Below are 21,181 nucleotides of genomic sequence, written 5' to 3' on the forward strand. Positions count from 1 at the left end.
TTGTTTATGGGATCACGTATCCATCATGGGTCCCTGACAGAGAGTCAGTGCAGGCTCTGTGCTGGGTGAGGCTGGGACACATATGCTGTCCCTGACCCCAAGCAGTCCAGCCGGCGAGAAAGATGCAATAGCAAGGGCAGGTGCCAAGGGCTGTGGGGCACCAGCCTGCACTGGGGAGACGGAGGCCTTCCCAGAGGAGGGGACCAGGGTTCCTGATACCCTGGCCAAGTCGTATCTTGCTTGGAACCAGGAGAAGGAAGGACAGGTGGGGTGTGGGCAGGCTCTGTCCTGAGAACTGGCAGGAGGGGACAGCTCAGGATGGGAAGGCAGGCTCCCCTTGGGATGTGCCCCTAGCCCCTGAGGTCAAACAGCACCTCTCTTAAGATCCTACTGAGGGAGGTCCCATCATGGCACCGTGGAAACGAATCCGACTAGGAACCATGAGGTTGCAGGTTCGATCCCTGGCTTTGCTCAGTGGGTTAAGGATCCAGTGTTGCTGTGAGCTGTGGTGTAGATCGCAGATTCGGCTTGGATCTGGCATTGCTGTGGCTGTGGCATAGGCTGGCAGCCGTGGCTCTGATTGGACCCCTAGCCTGGGAACCTCCATATGCTGCGGGTGCAGCCCTAAAAAGCAAAAAAAAAAAAAAAAAAAAAAAAATTCCTACTGCAATTACTCTGTTCTTGACTTGCTTCCCCTTCCCACCCCCAAGTTCAAGGAAAAGCCTATCTCCCCAGGACCCAGCCCAGGCCTGGCACATGGAAGATGCTTGGAGGTACCCACTTAGCAACAGCCAAAGAACCAATCAACCAATTTATTTTAATTTCAGGAATTTGTCTAGTCCATTTGGAGGCATCAGCGCCTCCAGGAGACCCACCTAACTTCAGTTTGCTTTGAAAGAATCCAAGAAACACCCGTGGCATGGCTGTGCCAGGTCAGGTGACCTATGGGGAAAGAGACTGAGGCAGATCCTGTTAAAACCCCACCACAATGCTTGGCTTTTTGCCACCACAGGGCAACCTCTCGGCTCATTCCTCACACCCAGAAAACACACCAGCTCCATGCGTGTGCCCTCATGTGCTTACAATCGTGGATGACAAAGGAAGCCAGGTACCCAAGGTCCCTTTACAGTGTGCAGTTTAGAACAAAGAGAAAACAAGCCCAAATCCGCACCACCAACCACCCCCACACCGCCTCCGAGAAGCCTGAAGACATCTCTGCAGAAACAGCAGGAGGGCCCAGGCCCCAGGCAGTGAGGGGGGCGCCCTCCCCTCCCCCAGGAAGCACAGGGCAGGGGTCTGAGGTGAATGTCAGCAGGGCCTCCACTAGCTGTGACCCTGGGCAAGTCACTTCCCCCCACCGGTCCCCTCACCCAAAAGATGGGGCAACAGAGCCTCTCCAGCATATGACAGGAAGACAGAAGGAAGGGGTTTATCCCAGGGGCAGCCCGGGCCGGGGACGGGCCTCCTCCCGCAGCCCTGTGGCCCTTAACACGGATTAGAAGAAGATTCTGAATCACGCTGAAAACGATTTGCGTCCCCTCTTCCATTAATGCCGTTGGTTACACGGCTTTCTGGTCAAAGCTGCCGAACGAGCTCTGGCTACTTGTAAGCCTGAGAGGTCGGGGGGCAGCCCTGGCGAGGCTGCGTGGGGCAGGCTCACTGCAGGAGGTGGACGGCGGCCGCCTTCCGGATGAGCCTCGCCGTCAGGGGTGAGTTGGGCTTCAAGGCGTCTCGCTCCATCAGAAGGCTCCTGGGGAAACAGACAGGGCCTATGCTGGAACCTCCTAGACCGTGGGGGCCGGAGCGTCCCTCCACCCTAAAGCAGGATGCGGGCAGCTCGGGCTGGGGCTGCCCTGGGTGGAGAGCAAAGGGCCCCCGCTTCCCAAGGTGCTGGAGGAGGGGCCGCCATCACAGCAGGGGGACAGGATGGACCAAGGAGCCCTGACCTTGGCGGAGGGACCGGACCGCAGAGGAGGTGGGGGGAGGGCGGAGGACCCGAGAGCGTGGGCTTCGGGAGCCCAGCGGGCTCGGCCCGGGAGCGCGCCCTGTGCCGGCGAACACGCTGGCAAGGCCCCGAGCGCTGAGGATTCCAAGGTCCGCATACCCCTGCGGCCTCGTCTGCCTCCGGAACATGGGGGGCCAACCTCCCGCCATAATCCAAGCCCAAAGCTGAAAAGCGGGGACCAGAGGGTAGAGGACGCCGGTGGGGATGGGAGAGCGGGCAGCCAGGCCTGAGAATGTTCAGGAAAGAGAGTGGCAGAGAAGATAGTGTGGGAAAAGTCCAACTTTCAATACCGCCGAGCCAAAGGCCCCAAACAGCTGACAACGGGGATTCCGTGCGGTGTGGGTGGGGCTGAGGGGATGGAGCCTGGCCCTTGGGGTGGGCACACCATGGCAGGGGCCCAGGGTTTCCACCTGAGATGTGTGATGGTGGCCCCAGGGCACTTGGAGGGGGCGTGCCTCTCACCCCCACAGCAACAAGCTCCCCCTCCAGTCAGCCTGTTCCCCTCAGCGCTCCCAGGGCAGACGCCCCGCCGGGCACCCCACCTGCCCTGGGTGGGCCCCAGGTCCCCCACTCAAGCCTTCACTCTCCTCTCTGTCCAGACAGGCCCCGACCCCCACCCTCCCACCCCCGACCTGGCTGCCACTGGAGGCGCTGCCCACCGCCCCCACCCTCGTCCACCCGGAGCTCCCCAAGCAGTTACCCCAGTAGAGAAAGGTGTGCAGCTTTGCCCCGTGCCCACGGAGGGGGACAGCCAGGGCCACATGTCTTAGACACTTCAGAGTCCGACCAATTCCAGCATGTCCATCCAGACGTGGGTGTGACACAGCGTCCACGGCTGCTTCATCACCACCAGCACCCACACTGCTCAGTTAAGAACCGCTAGGCCTTGCCCACTGTGGGCCCTGTGCCCATGCTTGTACCCTGGCACTTTCTATTTGACCTCGAGCCCAGCAAGGGCCTCCTGGGCCCCACGGTGCCAGCCCAGACTTGCTGCAGCAGCTGCACGGGGCCTCAGGACACCCCTTCTGCCCAGCCGGCACCCCGAGGCTCCCTCTTCCGCCCCTCCCCTTGGCATTCCAGCGGGGCTTGGATGGGGGGTGGTTTCACATCTGAGCCCAGGAGCACAGAGGCTGGGGCAGGAGCTGGCAAGGAACTCAGCCGCCCGGTGCCAAGCAAGATTAGCAGATGTGGGAGCACAGAGGCTGCTGGCAACATGTGGCTTTGCAGAGCTTTCCTCTCGGGTTGTCTGCATCCTGACACCCTCAATCCTCCAGCCAGACCTAATGAGACCACCCTGGCCTGCTTAAACCCGCTGGGTGTCAGCTCCCCCTCAATGTCACCGCAGGGGGACTCTCCCTTCCCGACTCCCACTTGCCAGCTCCTCCGTCACAGCACCCGCCCTCGAGGCAGGTTTATATAAACAGTGGGATTCACTGCTTCGTGTCTGTTCCCACATGAGAGGGAAGCTCCACGCAGCCCGGGCTGGGTCTGCTGCCCATCGCGCCTCCTGGCACGCAGCACAGGCAGGAGAATGTGAGCTGAGGCCTGAAGGATCATAGGTTTCGGGGTGAGAAAGAAGACGGGGTGTTCCAGGCAGAGGCTGCAGCATGTGCAAAGCCCCGGGGGCCTGGAAAGTGACCGAAGCGCAGCATGGCCACGACGAGGAGCGGGCTGGAGCAAAGGAGGGGTGTGTGTTGGGGGTGGGGGGTCCCCTTAGGTCAAGGTGAGCATGCTGGCAGGGGAGAACCAGGGGACCTTGCAGCCTCACGCCTTCACAGCCTCAAAGGGGAGCACCGCCTCAGGCCAAGGGAGGTGGGAGCCTCCGGGCCCCCGCAAGTCACCCCAGGGAGAGGGTGGCTGTGCTCAGAGTCCTCCCCGCTGGGCTTTGGGGCCAGAATGAGGAACTCACCGGGCCACGTTCTTGTGGACGCCAGACGAGCAGTTCAAGGCCGCGTGAATCAGTAATTGGTTGAAGACATCTCTCTGAAAGGTCAGGTGGGCGCATAAGGCTCTGTGACATGGGGTGAGAAATGTGGACACTCACCCCTCCCCACCACAGACCGCCTGTGCGCAGGGACAAGCCTACTGGGCGTGTGAACGGCAAGGATGCTCCCCCACCGTGGGCACCAGCACCCGGGAGACGGGAGCTGTGGGCTCCAGGCCCTGGGCCCTTGCGCGGCGGCAGCTGGCATGACTCGAGGCCCGAGGCTCACCTGGGCATTGCTGCCTCCAATCTGGACGAGCCGGTAGCGGATGGGCAGGAGCAGCTCAACCACGCGGTCGGGGTTCCCATTCTGCGCCTCCACCAGGGCCTGGCACAAGGGCAGTCCCACGTCGCGGGCCAGCAGGTGCTGACAGTTCTCCCCCGGGGACCTGCCAGCCCGAGAAGGTGCTCTCAGTGGCCTGCAGGGCGCCTGTGCCACCCCCACCCCAGCACGTCTGTCTCCCCGCCTGGCTGAGGCTCCTAAGGAGAGACAGCCTGGTCCCCAGCCCACTGTCCCTGGCACCATGCTCGACACACTAGGTGCTCTGAGTGGGTGAGTTGACAGAGGACAGGCTGCCAGGCAGGGGAGGGAGCAGGGCACAAACTCAGTTCAACTGGGCTGGACTCCTGAGCACTAGGGACAAGGCCTTGGGCAGGTCCCCCAACATCTGGCCTCAGCATGTTCATCTGTAAAGTGGGAGTCTTGGTGCCAACCTCACAGGGCAGTACAGGTAAAGGCCTGGCACTGGAGTTGGTGCTGACCGCTGGGGTGAACGGCCGTGGCCAGCCTTAATTTTCTGTGGCCCTCGGGTGGTGGCCATTCTGGGTCAAGAGGGTTGGGGGGCTGAAGCATGTCCCCGGCCAAAGGCCCCAGTTCACGCGGCACGGGCCTGGGAGGAGAGGCCGTGCAAGTGGCCTTGGCAGGGGTCACCCTCCCCTAGGTGCCCAGGACAAACCACCAGGGGTCACAGGCCCCATGACTCTAGCCCTACAGGCAGGAGACAGGGCTGGCTGTATTCCTCGTGGCCCTGTGCCAGGCAGAGCCATCTCCCTGGATTCTCTGGCCCAGCTGTGTTTGGAGCTGGGTCCCCCCTGTGCCAGGAGCTGTGCCAGGGAGGTGTGTCACCACGTCACTGCCTCTCCCTCTCCTACCAGCCTGACTCAGCAGGTGAGGGAACAGGCTCAGAGCAGAGAAGTGCCTTGTCCAGGATCTCAGGCCCTGTAAGCTCAGGCCTCTCTGGTTCCAGGGCCTCCCTGTGTCCCCTGGGTGTGACACTGACATGGAGGCCCAGGGGATGGAGAGGCTGCTGTGTGTCCTGGGGGAGCCGGCTGTACCCTTGCAGGGCACACCTGCAAAGACGCACATCTGGGGACACTGAACACCTGGGGGCACCCGCGGGCATCCGTGTGACCGTGCTCCAGCCCCGGCCTCCCAGGCAAGCAGGGGCAGACCCCTCCCACCGCAGCCCTCTCAGCAGGGCAGGGGCCCCCCTTGGCGGCAGGGCCTTCGAAGGCCCTGGCCTGGACACATACTCGCTGGCGTCCTGCAGGGTGGTGAGCAGCTCCTGCGTGGTCTGGGGGTCACGGGCGCCCAGCGACGCCATCAAGAAGTGGGCGTCATTGAAGAGCAGGATGTGGTCTCGGCTGTGCTTCCGGGTCACGGCCAGGACGTCCTGCCACCGCTCACCCACAGACACCCCTGGGGACACAGGAGGACCCCCACAGGTGGTCCCAGGTGAGGAGACCTGGCAAGGCTGGCAAGCAGCGTCTGCTTGGGGGCCAGTTCTCCTTAACTTTTTTTTTCCTTTTTAGGGAGACACCTGTGGCATATGGAGGCTCCCAGGCTAAGGGTCCAATCAGAGCTGCAGCTGCCGGCCTACACCCCAGCCACAGCAACGCCGGATCCTTAACCCACTGGGTGAGGCCAGGGATCAAACCCGCATCCTCATGGATACTAGTCGGGTTCTTAACTGCTGGGCCACAACGGGAACTCCCCATTAACTTTGTTTAATCACGAAATCGAGATGGGAGGGTAGAAAGCAAGTTAAAAAAAAAAGTTATGAAAGAGGTTAAATGAAGTCTTCGGCCCCCGTTTCAAACCCCAAAACCACTTTAAAAACTCTTGCCGTGGTTACGGATGGGATGGCAGCTGACACAGAACAGGGGTCTGTGCAGTTAACCCGCAGCACCCTTCTGCCTCGGCGCTGGATTCCACCTCTGGACAGTCCCAGTCCCTGCCGCCTCCCCAACCCCACCTCCCGCCTCCTGTCCCTCTCCACTCCCGCGTGACCCCTCCCAGCGGCTCCTTCCCTGACCTTGTCGTTGCCCTTGACCTCCATTTCTCAGCCCGGAAAACTGGACGCGGCTTTTGAGTCTCTGGTCTGTGCTGCGAGGGCGCGAGGGGCCTCTCTCTTCCCTCTGCCTGCCCCTCGGCGCCAACCCCGCGGGCCGCCCAGCCTCCAGACCAGGGCCCAAGCATTCAGGGGCCCAGGCCTGAGGCTTCAGCCGCGCCTCCGCAGGTGAAGGCTCAATAGGTAACTGCCCCAGGACCGTGGCCTCTCCACGCAGCTCTGGATGGTTTGGCTGGACAGACACAGGCCTCCGCTGGCCCCCTTCCAGTGTCCCTGACTTGTCACCAGGATGGCAAGAAAGCTCCTCATGTTCTCCCAGCTCCTCGGGGGACACCCCGGCCCCTGCCCGGCCTCCCCTGGCCTGGCCCCTGCTCAGGAGTCTCTCAGAGGCAGGTCGGATGGAGTCTGTCCAGCGCCGCCGCTCCCCCAGACCCAGATAAGGCTCCCTTCCCGCCTGGGCCTCCTCTGCTCCATCCGACCGCACAATCCCACCCTTCAGTCACTGGTCCCCTCACAGGCCACTGGCTTCTGTGTCTTGGGGGCTTTGGACAGGCTGCTCTCCACCCGTGATGTCCTTTCCATGGCCACCTGACCGAACCCTACGTTCTCTTCCAAGGTTCATACTTCTCCTCCTCCAGGAAGCCCTCCCGGAACCCTCTGGAAACAGCCAGACCCACTCAGGCCTCATCCGCACATCATCCTGCTGACCCAGGACCTGGGGCGGGTATGGGTTTGGCTCTGCTGAACCTGGGGGTGGGGGAGCCATCGGCACCCCCAGCAGTAGGCCGGGGCCCTCCATCACTCCCGGGGCTGTGGCTACCCCTCCAGGCTTCCTGCAGAGCACGGGGTGACACTGTTGAGAAACCCCTCTCTCTGAAATCCCACGGAGTTGAGAAACCCTCACTTCCTTTGTTGTAGGAACGGAAGTGGTGCCCAGAGGCTGGTGGCCAGGTGCCTGCGTCCTGCAGGCCTGACCTTGCAGGCTTGAGGGAATGGCCGGCACACCGAGGAGCTGTGGGAACTGGGAGAGAGGGCAGTGGTGGCCCGGGCCCACTGGCCTCAGGCTGGCTGGAAGGCAGCTGCAGATCACGCAGGGCCTGCTGTCCCAGGGCCGAGAGTGGGGCCTGGAGAAACGAGCTCCTGGCGCCCTGGGCCCAGGCCGCCACGCCTTCCCCTCGTGGCGTGGGAGGAGAGGAGGAAGCAGCTACCTTCCATCTGCAGCCGGTACAGCATGGAGCAGCTGTCCACCACATCCAGCATCGCCCCGCTGGCCCGCAGGCTGGGAAGGATCTGGAAGACAAGGGCAGGTGGGGGGTGAGGGGCTGCAGGGACAGCTGGGCTGCGGGGATGGGGGGGGAGCTGGGCAGAACCAGCCCCCAGCTAATAGGAGCCATCACCTCTGTACCCTCCATGCCACCTATCAGGACTGTCCCCCTGGCCGAGGGCCCGGACTGCCCCAGGGGCACAGGGGCAGCAGAGTGGAAGGAAGAGCCCCCTGCACTGATACCTGGGGGGACACAGTCTCGGCCCCAACACGGCATCTCCTGCCCCCAGTCCTGGACCACGTGGGCAAGAATCATCCCCCGCCCAGGATTCTCGTCCAGCTGGTCTACACTCCCGGCCCACAGCACCGTCACCCCTCACTCCTCACCCGCAGTCCCGACAACCCGAGAGGGTGACCTAAGGGACAGCGGATGAGCGTCTTCTCCGGGGTTTTGATCCTCAAATTACAAGCGTTTTTGTGACCCCAGGTTCTGTTATGAAGCCTGCAGTGGGGTCCCCAGCAGCTGTGAGCTACACTTTTTTTTTTTTTCTCTTAAACACATGCCTAGGGCTGGGGGGAGGGGGAATGGGGAGTTAGTGTTTCCCAGGCGAGGAGTTTCAGTTTGGAAAGATGAAAAAGTTCTAGAAATGGAGGGTGGAAATGGCTGTACTACAGTGTAAATGTACACAGACTCGTACACTCAAAAATGCTTGAAACAGGGAGTTCCCTGGTGGCCTAGAGGTTAAGGACCTGGTATTGCCAGTACTGTGGCTTGGGAACTTCCATATGCCATGGGTGCAGCCAAAAAAAATATGGTTAAAACCGTAAAAATATGGTATGTACATATTATTTTTTAATAAAAATATGGTATGTGCATATTATTTTTTTAATAAAAATATGGTGTGTACATATTATTTTTTAAAAAAAAGGGCCGCACCCACCTACGGCATATGGAAGTTCCCAGGCTAGGGTTTGAATGGGAGCTGCAGCTGCCGGCCTACACCACAGCCACAGCAACACGAGATCCGAGCTGCATCTGCAACCTGCACCACAGCTCATGGCAATGCTGGATCCATAGCCCACTGAGCAAGGCCAGGGATCAAACCTGCGTCCTCACAGATACTAGTGAGATTCATTTCCGCTAAGCCATGACAGGAACTCCAGGTATATATATCATTACCACAGTAAAAAAACTTCCTACGGGCAGGTCAGTGATTCCATCAAAGAGAAACAATCTAAAATGACTGAAGAGGGAGTTCCCGTTGTGGCTCCGCGGGTTAAGAACCCAACGTGGTGTCCATGAGGAGGCGGGTTCCATCCCTGGCCTCGCTCAGTGGGTTAAGGATCTGGTGTAGCCACAAGCTGCAGCGTAGGTCACAGATGTGGCTCCGATCTGGCGTTGCCGTGGCTGGGGTGTAGCCGGCAGCTGCAGCTCTGATTCATCCCCTAGCCTGGGAACCTCCATATGCTGCGGGTGCGGCCCTACAAAAGCAAAAACAAAAACAAAAACAAAAAAAAATACTGAAGAGAAGTCTGAGATTTCAGAGACGACCAGCTGGGATGTGCAACCTACCAAGGCCGACGGCGAACTGTGGGTTACGACCCGGCTCTGGGGGACTGTCAGCCCCACCGGGTCTTACCCAAGAGCTGGGCTCTTGGGGCGGCTGTGGGTCTGGCAGGGGCAACGGCAAGGGCGCCAAGGTCCGCTGGACTTACGTGATCATCGTACATCGTCAGCGCCGCCTCGGGTTCGCCCTGGAAAACAAAGGCTGAGGCTAACCGTGGGGAAGCCGAACCGTCCTGCTGGGAGGTGAGCTGAAAACGGCCTGGACTAAGCCCCGCCGCGCCCTCTGGCCCTGCTGGGGCTCAGGATGGGGAGAGGAACCCAGAGAGGAGCCCACTTCCGCTCCCGCCCTTCACTCTCCGTGGAGAAGACACAGCAGCAGCCCGGGCTGCCTCGAGGGAACACTTCCTGTGAAAGCAGTATATACTTTTTTCTGGATGTGCCTGCAGTATGCAGAGGTTCCTGGACGAGGGATCGAACCCACGCCCTATCAGGGACAATGCCAGGTCCTTAACCTGCTGCGCCACCAGGGAGCTCCATTCCTATGAAGTGCTTGAGAGGGCAGCTGTGAGCTTTTTTGTGGATTTCTTCCTCCTCTCTTTGTTTTCCCTGCTGCCCATTCAGCTGTGGGTTGACTGCTTTCTCGGAGACACTGCATCACGGCCTCCTGCTCGTCCTTACAGGGTCTTGCCGTCCAGCCATTTCCCTTTGGGCGTTTAGGGAGCTCCTAGGTTTTTCTCTCTGATAATCAGCACTGTCAAAAGCACCCTTATAAACAGGACCCAGCGTGGAACCACTGGGGTCATGGGTGTCCCCACACCCTCCCTCCCTGGGGGCAGGGCGTTCAGGGGTCTGGTGGCTCCTTCGGGTACAATTGTGGGGCGGAGACGAAGCAATCCACTCCATCGGCAGAGAGGCCCTCGGTCTAAACTGTCTCCACAAATGGCACACGAGATGCCCGGTTTCTGAGTCCAGACGGTGGGAAACACCTAAAGTCGTTTAAACCTGAAAAGCTATTTGAAAATGCTGATGCTCTTTGGCCTTAGGACCCCATTTTTTTTTTCTTATTCTTCTTTTTAGGGCCACACCTGCGGCATATGGAGGTTCCCAGCTAGGGGTCAAGTTGGAGCTCCAGCCGCCGGCCTACACCACAGCTCACGGCAACGCCGGATCCTTAACCCCCTAAGCAAGGGTGGGGATCGAACCTGCATCCTCATGGATCCTGGTCGGGTTCCTTAACCACTGAGCCACAAAGGGAACTCCAGGGCACCATTTAAATGTGCAAACACTTGGAGTTCCCACTGTGGCTCAGAGAAAACAAATCGGACTAGGAACCATGAGGTTGCGGGTTTGATCCCCAGCCTTGCTCAGTGGGTTAAGGATCCAGCGTTGCCGTGAGCTGTGGCGTAGGTCGCAGACGCAGCTCGGATCTGGTGTTGCTGTGGCTGTGGTGTAGGCCGGCGGTTGGAGCTCCGATTAGACCCCTAGCCTGGGAACTTCCGTATGCAGCAGGTGAGGCCCTAAAAAGAAAAAAGAAAAACTTAAAATAAAATAAATGTGCAAACACAGAATAGTGTTCCACAGGATATAAATGCTCTGAAAGGTAGGGACATTTTTCTTTCCTTGGACGCCTTTACAGGAGAAAACAACTATTCGTCTTACCTTTTCAATCAGATATAAAGCCCAGTGCCAATAATTATGACAAGCGAGCATGTCGGACTCCTGGGGAGAGAACGAGAGAGTGAGAGACACTTGACCGTATGTGTGTTGCGGGGGCAGTGGTGAAAGAGAGCAGCTGCTGTCTTGTGCCAGCGCAGAATCCTGAAGCTTTGCGTGCAGGTAACACATCCCGGGCACCCACCCTGGCCAGCCTGTGCCAGCGATGCCAAAGCCCACCGTCTACTTCTGCCCTTGGCCTTGGCCGGCGGTGCCCTGGGAAGCCCAGCACGGCCCAGAGAAGGGCAGGGCAGCAGACCATACCTGGACAGGTAGCCAGAGACAAACAGGTGCATGCAGAGGAGGGCAGGCCATCACAGCTGGGTGCAGGTGGGCGCCGGGAGTGGGGATGGTCAGGCCCCAGGGAGAGGCCTGGCAGGGCTTGAGGGGTCTGGGTGGCACCAGCATCGCTGCCCGACAAGGCCTCTGAGGCCCGCATGCCAGCGCTGCAGACAGTCTCCAGGCCGTCCCCGCCCCATCTCCCATCATCCCCTGTTGGGCCACTTGCCAGTGGGGGCACACCTCAGTCCTGGGGTCCATGTGGAGCCCACTGGCTGGTGGTGGAAGAAGCAGCTCAGAGCCCTCCTCGTTCTCACCCCTGCTGGGCTCTTGTTTCCCTTGGCAATTTTCTCATGCCTTCCGTCTACAACCAAATCAGTCTGCCCACAGCTAATTCCAGAATCACCTTCAAAATGCTGGCAGGTGCTGGGGAGCCGTGTGGCTCCCAGGGGACTCTGTGGCCTGACAGCAATGTCTCCAAGCGGAATTTGAGTTTTCTCAGAACCAAGCTGGACCCTGTGGTCTGTCCACTAAGCCTCAGCTTAAGTTGGGGGAAAAGACAGAATTTTCCGGGCAGGTGGACAGGCAAGACGAGTACCTTCCAGTGGGTTTCTGAGCGCTGCATGAACTCCAGCCCATCCTGGACCTCCGCTTTCATCTCGTGAATGTGGGCGATGGTGTGTACTGACCACGCGTCCGTTGGGTCAATAGATAGAGCCTACGGGGTTGGGGAGCAGGTGGAGAGAACGTAGGTGAGTCAGGAAGCCTGGTGACAAGGCGTCCCCAAGTTAGGCAGGAACACGGGGGGGGCCTGAGCAAGCGACGGGACTGGGCTCAAGATGGTAAGGACCACGGGAGTTCCCGTCGTGGCTCAGTGGTTAACAAATCCGACTAGCATCCATGAGGTTGTGGGTTCAATCCCTGGCCTCACTTAGTGGGTTAAGGATCCGGTGTTGCCGTGAGCTGTGGTGTAGGTTGCAGACGCAGCTCAGATCCCACGTTGCCTGTGGCTGTGGCGTAGGCCGGCAGCTACAGCTCCGATTGGACCCCTAGCCTGGGAACCTCCATATGCCGCGGCAGCGGCCCAAGAAATAGCCAAAAAAAAGATGGCAAGGACCCAAAGACCAGGCTTGATCAAATACAGGATGCTGCCAATGAGCGTATCACTGTCCATTTCACAGATGAGGAAACTAAGGCTCAGGGAGGTTAAGGCACTTGCCTGGGGCCACACAGCTTGGTGGCAGAGGGGGTCTTTCCAGAGCAGGGGCTCATCCAACCCCTGGGCCCCACCGCCTCCTGCATACTGTCACCTGCAATGTGCCACCCAGTGTCCCCTGTGGTGAGAAGTAACACCGGCTTCCTCTCGGGGCTGCATGGAGGCCAAGAGGGTGCTGAGCGGGTGCGTGCTCCGGGTCACCCCTCCCACCGACACACACGCAAGGACCATGTGTTTGGCTTTCTGGGCTCATTCTGATGTTCCTGCTAATAACCACAGCCGCCCACAAGACCGTTGAACTTGACAGTGACGACGTGGCAGGCGGGACACGAGCTCTGACTCCCACTACTGGCGGGAAGTGCAGCTCGTGGTTGCCGAGCGTCCACTGAACCCAGCACGGGCAGTAAGCTGAGGCTCGCCATGGTCCTGTGGGTGCCCCCACGCGAATCCAGGCCCCCAGCCTGATCACAGGGTCCCCCAGCCCTGCTACCTCAGTCCTCCGTGCCTTTCACAGAAGCAGAACCGGGAAGGCCAGGCACCGGCCATGGGGTCTATGCGGGCAGGTGGTCTCTGGCAAGCCCCGCCTCCCTGCTCCAGCCCCAGCGTGTATGGTCCCAAACGGTTCACATGGGAACACAGAGAAAGAGCATGTGGGTAGGGACAATGGGTCCTGCAGGACCAGGACACTTCAGGAAGCTGAGGGGCACAACTGAGCAGCTGGGGCACCGGCCCGGTCAGGGCGCCACGCAGGGCAAAGGCTCAGGGCAGGGCGGCTGCTCCCCACCAGCCCGGCTGGCATTAAGCCCCACCCTTGCTGAGGCGCTCCTGGCCAGCTTCCTCCTGGGTTCCCGGGGACAGTCAACAAGGCCAGCCCCACTGGGCCCTGTCCCCCAGACTGTGCTCCCAGCACCCACCCAGCCCTTCCACACCCTGAGCCTCAGCCAATCAGGCTGTCCACGTCTCTGGGTCACCAAGGCTCTGCCAGCTGCTCTGCTGCCCTTTGCTCTTCAGCCTCAGGGCCCAGCCTGCAGACAAGGCCAGGTGACATCACCGGGAGGGCCCTCAGGACTCCAGTGAGCCTGGGGCAGCCCACCCTCACTCTCCTAGAAGCCTGGCCTTGCCCAGGACCTGTCTGTGGTGGGCGGGTGGGGGTCAGAGTGGGGCACCTGCAGGAGAAAGGGCATGAAGGGAGCAAGAGGGGCACCCTGAGAACCTGCACCTTTCGGCCACCCTCTGACTTCCCTCAGGTGCCTCAGGCCCAGCTGCCATGGTCTCCAGGGGACCTTCCTGTGGCTGACCCCCTGGATGGGGGTGTCCAGTCACCCAGGCCATGGAGGCAAGATTGCCAGTAAGTCCCTCCGAGCCTCGGCCCCAGGCTAAAGCACGGACCCTATCATGCCCCTCTCAGGTCTGGGCTCTATTTCTGTAAGCAGAGTGGTGTCAGAGACGGCACAGGCCCAGAGGGTGCTGGCTGTCCTGTGGGGAGGGTGCTGCGAGCCCACTAGGGCAACGCCTGGGGCGAGGAGCCCCGGCTGGCTGCTAGGAAGCAGGTCTGGTCCAGGGCCCATGAAGGACTGTGCTTTGCCGGCCTGGGGGAGCACGGCTCTGCCTTCCATGAGCTGCGCGGCTGTGGCCTTGGCCTCCCTGAGCCTTGGCACTCCTCTGGGCAGTGAAGAGCTTGATGCTTTGTGTCAGAGGGCTGAGCAGATGGGAGCGGGTGTGTAGACAGAGCGCCAGCCCTGAGCCAGGCACAGAGCGGCTGTCACCCCAGTCTGCATGGCGGCCCCTCCCTGGGCCTCAGTTTCCATTCCTGCAAGGGGCGCTGAGAGCCAGAGACCCCCCAGGGCCCGGGCCCGCCTGCGAGGGACGTCCACAGTGCATCCTCGGTACCAGCCAGCCCACGGCAGCCACTCACAGGGAGGGGCCCAGGCCAGCGGGAAGTACTTAGCCTCCAGCCCTGCCTCCAGTTGGGGGCTGTGCTCAAGAGAGGGGCTGGTCTGCCCAGAAGCAGCCTGACATATATATATTAAATTTAATTTTTTTTTTCTTTTTAGGACCACACCTGTGGTACATGGAGGTTCCCAGGCTGGGGGTCGAATCAGAGCTGCAGCAGCCAGCCCACACTGCAGCCCCAGATCTTCAACCCACTGAGCGGGGCCAGGGATTGAACCTGCATCCGCACAGACACTGTGTGGGGTTCTGAACCTGCTGAGCCACAAAAGGAACGTCTTTCCTTTTTTTTTGGTCTTTTTGCCTTTTCTGGGGCCACTCCTGCGACATATGGAGGTTCCCAGGCTAGGGGTTGAATCGAAGCTGTAGCCACTGGCCTACGCCACAGCCACAGCAACAGGGGATCAAGCCGCGTTTGCGACCTACAGCACAGCTCACGGCAACACTGGATCCTTAACCCACTGAGCAAGGCCAGGGATTGAACCCGCAACCTCATTCCTAGTGGGATTTGTTAATCACTGAGCCACGCTAGGAACTCCCTCTTTCCTTTACTTGGCAGCTCACTGACTCTTCATCGGCAGGCCTTATGCATCACTCAGCTCTCTGCTCCCGTCAGTGACACTCAGACCATGAGGGTCCAGGTTTGAGAACCAATGCTGGAACCTGCTGGGCCACCTACAAAAGTCTGGGGCCAGCAGCGCAAACTGTGGGCCCTGGTGACACAGAGCTGGGGGCGCCCAGAGCTGCCACCCTGTGTGACCCTGAATGAGGGGGTGGACAGAACGCCCAGGCCTCATTTTGTCCTCCTCGCCTGTGCAGGCAGTATGCTGAGCTGGGCGGCTCTGCAGGCCCGGGAGGCACAGGCGACTGGAGGGAGCTGCCCTCCGAGGAGGAAACCAGGTGAACAGCGTCGCCCACAGGTGCTGGTCCTCCCGAGCTACGCCCCACCCGACACCACCACTCCCCAGGGGGTCAGGCCCTCGTACCTCCTTGGCCAGCTTTTCCGCCCTATCATAGAAGTTGGTTTCCATCAGTCCAAAAGAATATATGCCTTTCACATAGCTGAAAACAGAGAAAACAGGTATTTTTTTTTCTTTTAAGTGGAGGGAGTTCCCATTGCGGCTCAGCCTTAAAGAACTTGACTTGTGTCGATGAGGATGTGGGTTAGATCCCTAGCCTCGATCAGGGGGTTAAGGATCCAGCGTTGCCATGAGCTGTGGTGTAGGTCACAGGCACAGCTCGGATCCCATGTTGCTAGGGCTGTGGTGTAGGCTGGCAGCTGGAGCTCCAATTCGACCCCTAGCCTGGGAACGTCCATATGCCATGGGTGCGGCCCTAAATAGAAAAATAACTTTTAAAAGATGCAGTGGAGGTGCCCCTGTGTGGTGGTCCCTAGGGCTGTTCATGGATATTCAAGGCCTCCCCCTCCCTCCAGCCCTCCTGTGGGTGGATGACTGGGTCTTGCCAGTGACTCCATGGCTACAGGGCACCCCCTCGGCTCTGAGCACTAATGCCATGGCGAGTCCCTTAGGATGGCTCTCTTTTTGCTCTGAGCAGCTCTATGTACGGAAAGCAGTGGCTTCATCAGCTGGGTTCCTGGAGGGAGACAACTGCCAGAGCCTCGGCCCTCCTATGATGGCCATGCATTGTGTGTGAGAAACTAACTTTGGTTGTAATAAGCTTGGATAAAAAGCTCTAGGGGATGTTTGTTACTGCAGCAAAAAACGATCCTGTGCTGACTGATACATACTGGTACTACCTCATTCACGAGATGGGATGATCAAATGAAGACACAAAGCCTTTCCCCTTTAAAGAACTAGGAAAGAAGTTCCCTGTTGGTCTAGTGGGTTAAGGATTTGGTATTGTCATTGCTGTGGCTCGGGTTTGATCCTTGGCCCGGGAATTCTGCATGCTGTGGTCATGGCCAAAATAAAATAAAATAAAATAAAAAAGAACTGGGAGAAGATCCACAGTCGTCTCCCTAGTTTGAGGGCAGGGTCAGGAGAGTCACCCTGCTTTTAGGGACGAGGAGAGAGTCGGAGAAATAGCAATGATGGGATTTCCCTCTGGCACCCACCTGCTCAGGGGGATGTCAGGTGTCCAGAAGGGATAGACTCGAGCCACAGAATCTCGCATCTGTTCCTGGTAGCCCAGGTAGAAATAAGCATCATGGGAGAACTTCAGGGCCAACATGTCTGTGGGGTGGTCCTGGAGAATCTGTTCCCATAGGTCACAGGCTTTGGGGAAGTTCCTGGAAGCCAAGAGCGGTTTCTCAGCAGCACTGAGCACAGTTCACGCACGGCGAGTGGAAAAGGCTTCAAGTCCCCGTGACAGAGAACTGGCTAAAATACACATGTAAGTTTCTATGTAGCTTGGGGCTCAGAAAATTGAAAAGCCAGTGGGAAGTTTTTCTCTTTAATTCAAGCCAAAACACACACACATGCACGCACACACCCATGCACACGCACACAAACACACGCAACAAAAAACCAAACCAAAACAAAACAAAACTGGTTTAACAAGTGGCCAGAGGATTTCACCCGAGACAGGGAAGCAGCTGCAGGAAATACGAGCTGGATCCACCTGGCACCACCACCCACACTGCCTCACCAGGAACAAACTCTCCAGAACTCAGCTCGGGTCACCTAGCAGCACAGGGCTCTCCCCTGCCCGAGCAGACGGGGGCTGTCCGGGGCAGGCTTCAGGGTCCCAGCACCCACACTAGGGGACAGCCGTGGGAACAGGGGCAGGGGACCATCTACAAGGCTCCGAGCAGATGCTTGGAGGCTGTGTGAGGACAAGGAGCATATAAGGCTGAGGGTTCTCTTCTTTCTCCTACCTTTAATCTATTTTTCTATGGTGCTCTTATTATTTTTGTAACAAAAATAATAACCAATTCATTTCACAAAACAAAATAAGTTGTTTTGGGAGTTCCTGCTGTGGTACAACTGGATCAGAGGCGTCTCTGCAGCGCCAGGATGAAGGTTTGATCCCCGGCTCAGCACGGTGGGTTAAAGCATCCAGTGTCGCCACAGCTGCGGTGAAGGCCACAAGTGTGGCTTGGATCTGATCCCTGGTCCATATGCCGGGAGCGGCCAAAAAAAGAAAAAAAGTTGTTTTGGTTTTTTTTTTAATAGGGCCACACCCACAGCATATGGAAGTTCCCAGGCGAGGGGTCAAATTGGAGCTACAAGTGCCAGCTTATGCCACAGCCACAGCAACGCGGGATCTGTGATCGACCCCACAGCTTATGGCAACTAAGCGAGTGAGGCCAGGGATGGAACCCGCATCCTCATAGATGCCAGGTGGATGCATTTCTGCTGCACCACAAGGGCAACTCCCAAAAGACAGTTGTTTTGAATGCCGCCCTGAGACTCCTAACCAACCACGCCCTGGTTCCCAGTCCGCTGAGGACAGGCGAGCAGGCAGGATGCACTTCTCAATCCCAGGGGCCCAGGAGGCGGGCGAGGATCACGGTGAACCCCCCCCCCCCGCGGTGTTGGGGTGGCCCATGGTCTCGCCCGGCCTGGCCTCAGAGCACCAGCCCCTGGCTCCAGGAGGCCCCTCACCCCTTGGCAAAGGTCTCTACCGCAGCCACGTGCAGCTGCTCCCGCTGGGTCAGCGGCTGAGTTTTGGAGATTTCCACCATCTTCGCCACGGCCAGGTCCAGCTCTCTGTCCAGCCTCACAGAGTTCCCGGTGCCAATCAGCACGAGGCCGTTGGCGATGGCGTGGCCCATGGCTGGCGAAAGGTGGAAAAACAGCTGGTGATTCTTCGGTCCGGTCCAGCCCAGCCCAGCCCTGCCCACCCCGACCCTGCACGTGAAATAAACACCCCACGTCCCGGGAGGGGCAGGCCAGGAGGCAGATGGGCTGTGTCGCCCCCAAGAGTCCAGAACGCGGCCCAGGCCCTCGCCATGCACGTGGAGGCGTGCCCATCCTGAAGCATCCTCACCCCTCAAATACTTTTCTCATGGTGGCGTTCTGGGGAGTGCCAACATCCCCAGCACCCTCACTGCCCCTCGCTGGGTGAAGCGCTTAGGGGCCGCCTCCAGGCTTCCGTGGCACCCCCCTCGCTTCCCTCATCAGCTGCCATTGTTGCTACGCCAGCACACGGCTGCCCAGGGGCCACCGTGTAGATGCTGTTGGGGGAGCTGGTCCCCAGGGCACAGAAGCCGTGATCCTGTGTTGGCTGAGCCCATGTGCTGAGAGCTTGGTGGCTGGGGGACCACGGGGGCGTATCTTGTGGCATCTGTAGCCACCTTGCTGGCAGGCGTGCAGCCCCCAGGTCCTCCCTGGGCTTCCCAGCCCCCACCTTGACAGAGGAAGGGTGTCCTCTGGCATCTGAGACGCATTCCCTGGCCCAGGCCTGGGACCTAGGACCCAACCATGTTGCTGGGACCACCCGGGTGGCCCTGCTCTTGCCCTGGGCCCCTGGGTCTGCTCAGAGCCTAAGCCCGCCCCTATTGGCCGCCCTCACAGCTTCCTCCTTCCCGCATCCTGTGCCCCTCGCCCTCAGTGGGACCTGGCCACAGAAGATGTCCCAGCTCCCGCCTCCACAGCCCTTGCCCCACCCCCAGCTGGGAACCTCACCCCACACTGGGCCACCCTCCTGGGGTTCCAGAACACACTGGGATCACCACGCCTCCCCGACACCTGCCACACAGGAAGCTTGCCTGTGAGGGCGGCTCCGTCACCAGGCTGGCCCTCCCCACCCCGGCCACCTAGGGAGGCTGCAGCGGCCACTTCTTGGGTTCCAGGGGGGTCCCGGCTTTGGACTGAGGCAGCCTTGTCTGATCCAGCCCCCACCCCAACTACCAGCTGGGAGGCTGGGTATATGTCTTACTCTCTCCAAACCTCAGGTTTCTCATCCGAGAAACGGGATCAGTGTCTTCCTTGCAGAACTGACGTACGATTGAGGAAAATACCTGAAAGCCACCTTCTCTAGATCCTGGCATCTTTCTGGGAGCAGCTGTTATTCTAAGCACAAAGGCAGGGGTCCCCCTCCCTCCCGCCCTCTGTGCAAATGCCAGCCTGGTCACTGCCACCCGCCCAGCTGAGTCCTGCAGTCAGGGAACCAGAGAGGGGCTGCACTCACAAAACAGGGCTCTTCCGCCCAGGAAAAGCGTCACTCACCAAAGGTCGGATCGGCTGCTTTGAGCTTTGACAGGCAGCCCTCAATGCCACCGAGACTCTGGTCGTTGGTCCATTTGACGTACTGAAATTTAAAAGGGAAAACCAAGCTGTCCCCAGGGAGTTTTAATGAAGGCATGGATCTAACCTTGTTTATTTTTTTCGAGAACGCTGAGTATTTTCTGCATCTTAGCTCAAAGAAAAGGTCAGTTGGTTGATCTCATGTGAAGAGAGTGAATACACGCAACTCAAGACACGTGTTCGAGGGCTGGCGAGGCCACCGTTTCCAAAAAAAGAAACACGAAAGGAAGGTTCTTCCTGACGGGCGACCCGCCCCCATCATCAGCCTTGTCACCGCAAGAGAGGCCCTGACATCGCCTATCGTGATAGGCACCTTCCCACGTCATTCCCTTAAAAAAGAACCACAGCAAACCTTCATTACAGACAACAGCCAAGACATGGAAACAACCTCAATGTCCGTCGACAGAGGAGCGGATCCAGAAGACATGGTACATACACACAATGGAATATGACTCAGCCATTAAAAGGAACGAAATACCAGCATTTTTAGCAACATGGACGGACCTAGAAATTATCATGCTAAGTGAGGTCAGCCATACAATGAGACACCACCATCAAATGCTTTCACTGACATGCGGAATCTGAAAAAAGGACAGATGGAACTTCTTGGCAGAACAGATGCTGACTCACAGACATTGAAAAACTTATGGTCTCCGGAGGAGACAGTTTGGGGGGTGGGGGGATGTGCCTGGGCTGTGGGATGGGAATCCTGTGAAATCAGATTGTTATGATCATTATACAACTACAGATGTGACAAATTCAGTTGAGTAATAAAAACAAACAAACAAAAATCCCTTCATTATAGAAAGTTGGGAAGAAGCATGAAAGCCGAAAGATCAAAGTCACCCCTTAATCTCATCTCATTATCATTTCTGACAATTTGGTGTATTAGTTTCTAGTGGTTTTAAAAGTATTTTGTCCCTGATTGTTTTTGTTTTGTTTTGTTTTTAGGGCCACACCTCCAGCATATGGAGGTTCCCAGGCTAGGGATCAAATCAGAGCTGCAGCTGCCGGCCTACACCACAGCCACGGCAACGCCAGATCCTTAACCCACGGAGTGAGGTCAGAGATCGAACACTCATCCTCATAGATACTAGTTGGGCTTGTTACCGCTGAGCCACAAGGAGAACTTCCTGTTTTTGTTTTTTTGACCACACCCATAACATGCGGAAGTTCCCAGGCCAGGGATCGAACCCCCGTCATAGCAGCAACCTGAGCTGTTGCAGTGACAACGCCCGATCCCTAACCTGCCTCGCCACAAGAGAACTCTTCTAGTCTGTTTTTTTAAGTGCCTAATTTTAAAAAATCTTAAATCCACAATAGTGCACTAGATTTTAGAATATCTAACCTACATCTACACAGAATTAGCACATGTATTCTAAGCAGACACAGGCAGCTGGCAGAGAGACACCAGGCAGCTGGACAGAATACACACAGGTTGGTGGGGGTGGGGCTGTGGGTGCGGGTGGGCTGCCCGAGGAACTCCCTGTAACAGCCATGCTCTGCAGGGGCCAGGAGGGGCAGGAAGGGCCCAAACAGGCCAAGAGCTCAAATGCAGCGGGGTCCCTGGGCAAGATGACGGCAATTCACCAGTTGCTTCTCCTACGGCCCTTGTGTTTCTAGAGGCTTCCTTGGTCCC

The 21,181-nt window shown here is 58.5% G+C and overlaps 1 protein-coding gene across 12 annotated transcripts in view; it reads right to left on the reverse strand.

The window, feature by feature from the left end:
• Positions 1-797: 797 nt before the first annotated feature.
• Positions 798-21,181, reverse strand: part of TTC38 (tetratricopeptide repeat domain 38) — a 38,718-nt gene continuing 18,334 nt past the window's right edge. For 3 of the 12 annotated variants that reach the window (XM_085025388.1, XM_003125951.7, XM_085025389.1), the window contains 12 exons: positions 19,465-19,546; positions 17,899-18,070; positions 16,407-16,580; positions 15,316-15,391; positions 11,762-11,881; positions 10,831-10,890; positions 9,321-9,359; positions 7,549-7,630; positions 5,523-5,688; positions 4,219-4,378; positions 3,915-3,988; positions 798-1,750 (listed from right to left, as the gene is read on the reverse strand). In XM_085025388.1, coding sequence (XP_084881514.1) covers positions 1,657-1,750; positions 3,915-3,988; positions 4,219-4,378; positions 5,523-5,688; positions 7,549-7,630; positions 9,321-9,359; positions 10,831-10,890; positions 11,762-11,881; positions 15,316-15,391; positions 16,407-16,580; positions 17,899-18,068 — 1,215 coding nt within the window. In that variant the 5' untranslated portion in view covers positions 18,069-18,070; positions 19,465-19,546 and the 3' untranslated portion in view covers positions 798-1,656. Of the gene's footprint in view, positions 1,751-3,914; positions 3,989-4,218; positions 4,379-5,522; positions 5,689-7,548; positions 7,631-9,320; positions 10,298-10,650; positions 10,891-11,761; positions 11,882-15,315; positions 15,392-16,406; positions 16,672-17,898; positions 18,071-19,464; positions 19,547-21,181 lie in introns of all 12 variants that reach the window. The other 9 variants (XM_085025394.1, XM_085025392.1, XM_085025396.1 and 6 more) reach the window with 5 other exon arrangements.

The sequence above is a fragment of the Sus scrofa genome, chromosome 5 (assembly GCF_054392235.1).
Source record: "Sus scrofa isolate SSC_HxYL_T2T_F1_AM1 chromosome 5, Sscrofa_HxYL_maternal_Yorkshire_Landrace_v2.0, whole genome shotgun sequence".
Taxonomy (NCBI): Eukaryota; Metazoa; Chordata; class Mammalia; order Artiodactyla; family Suidae; genus Sus; species Sus scrofa.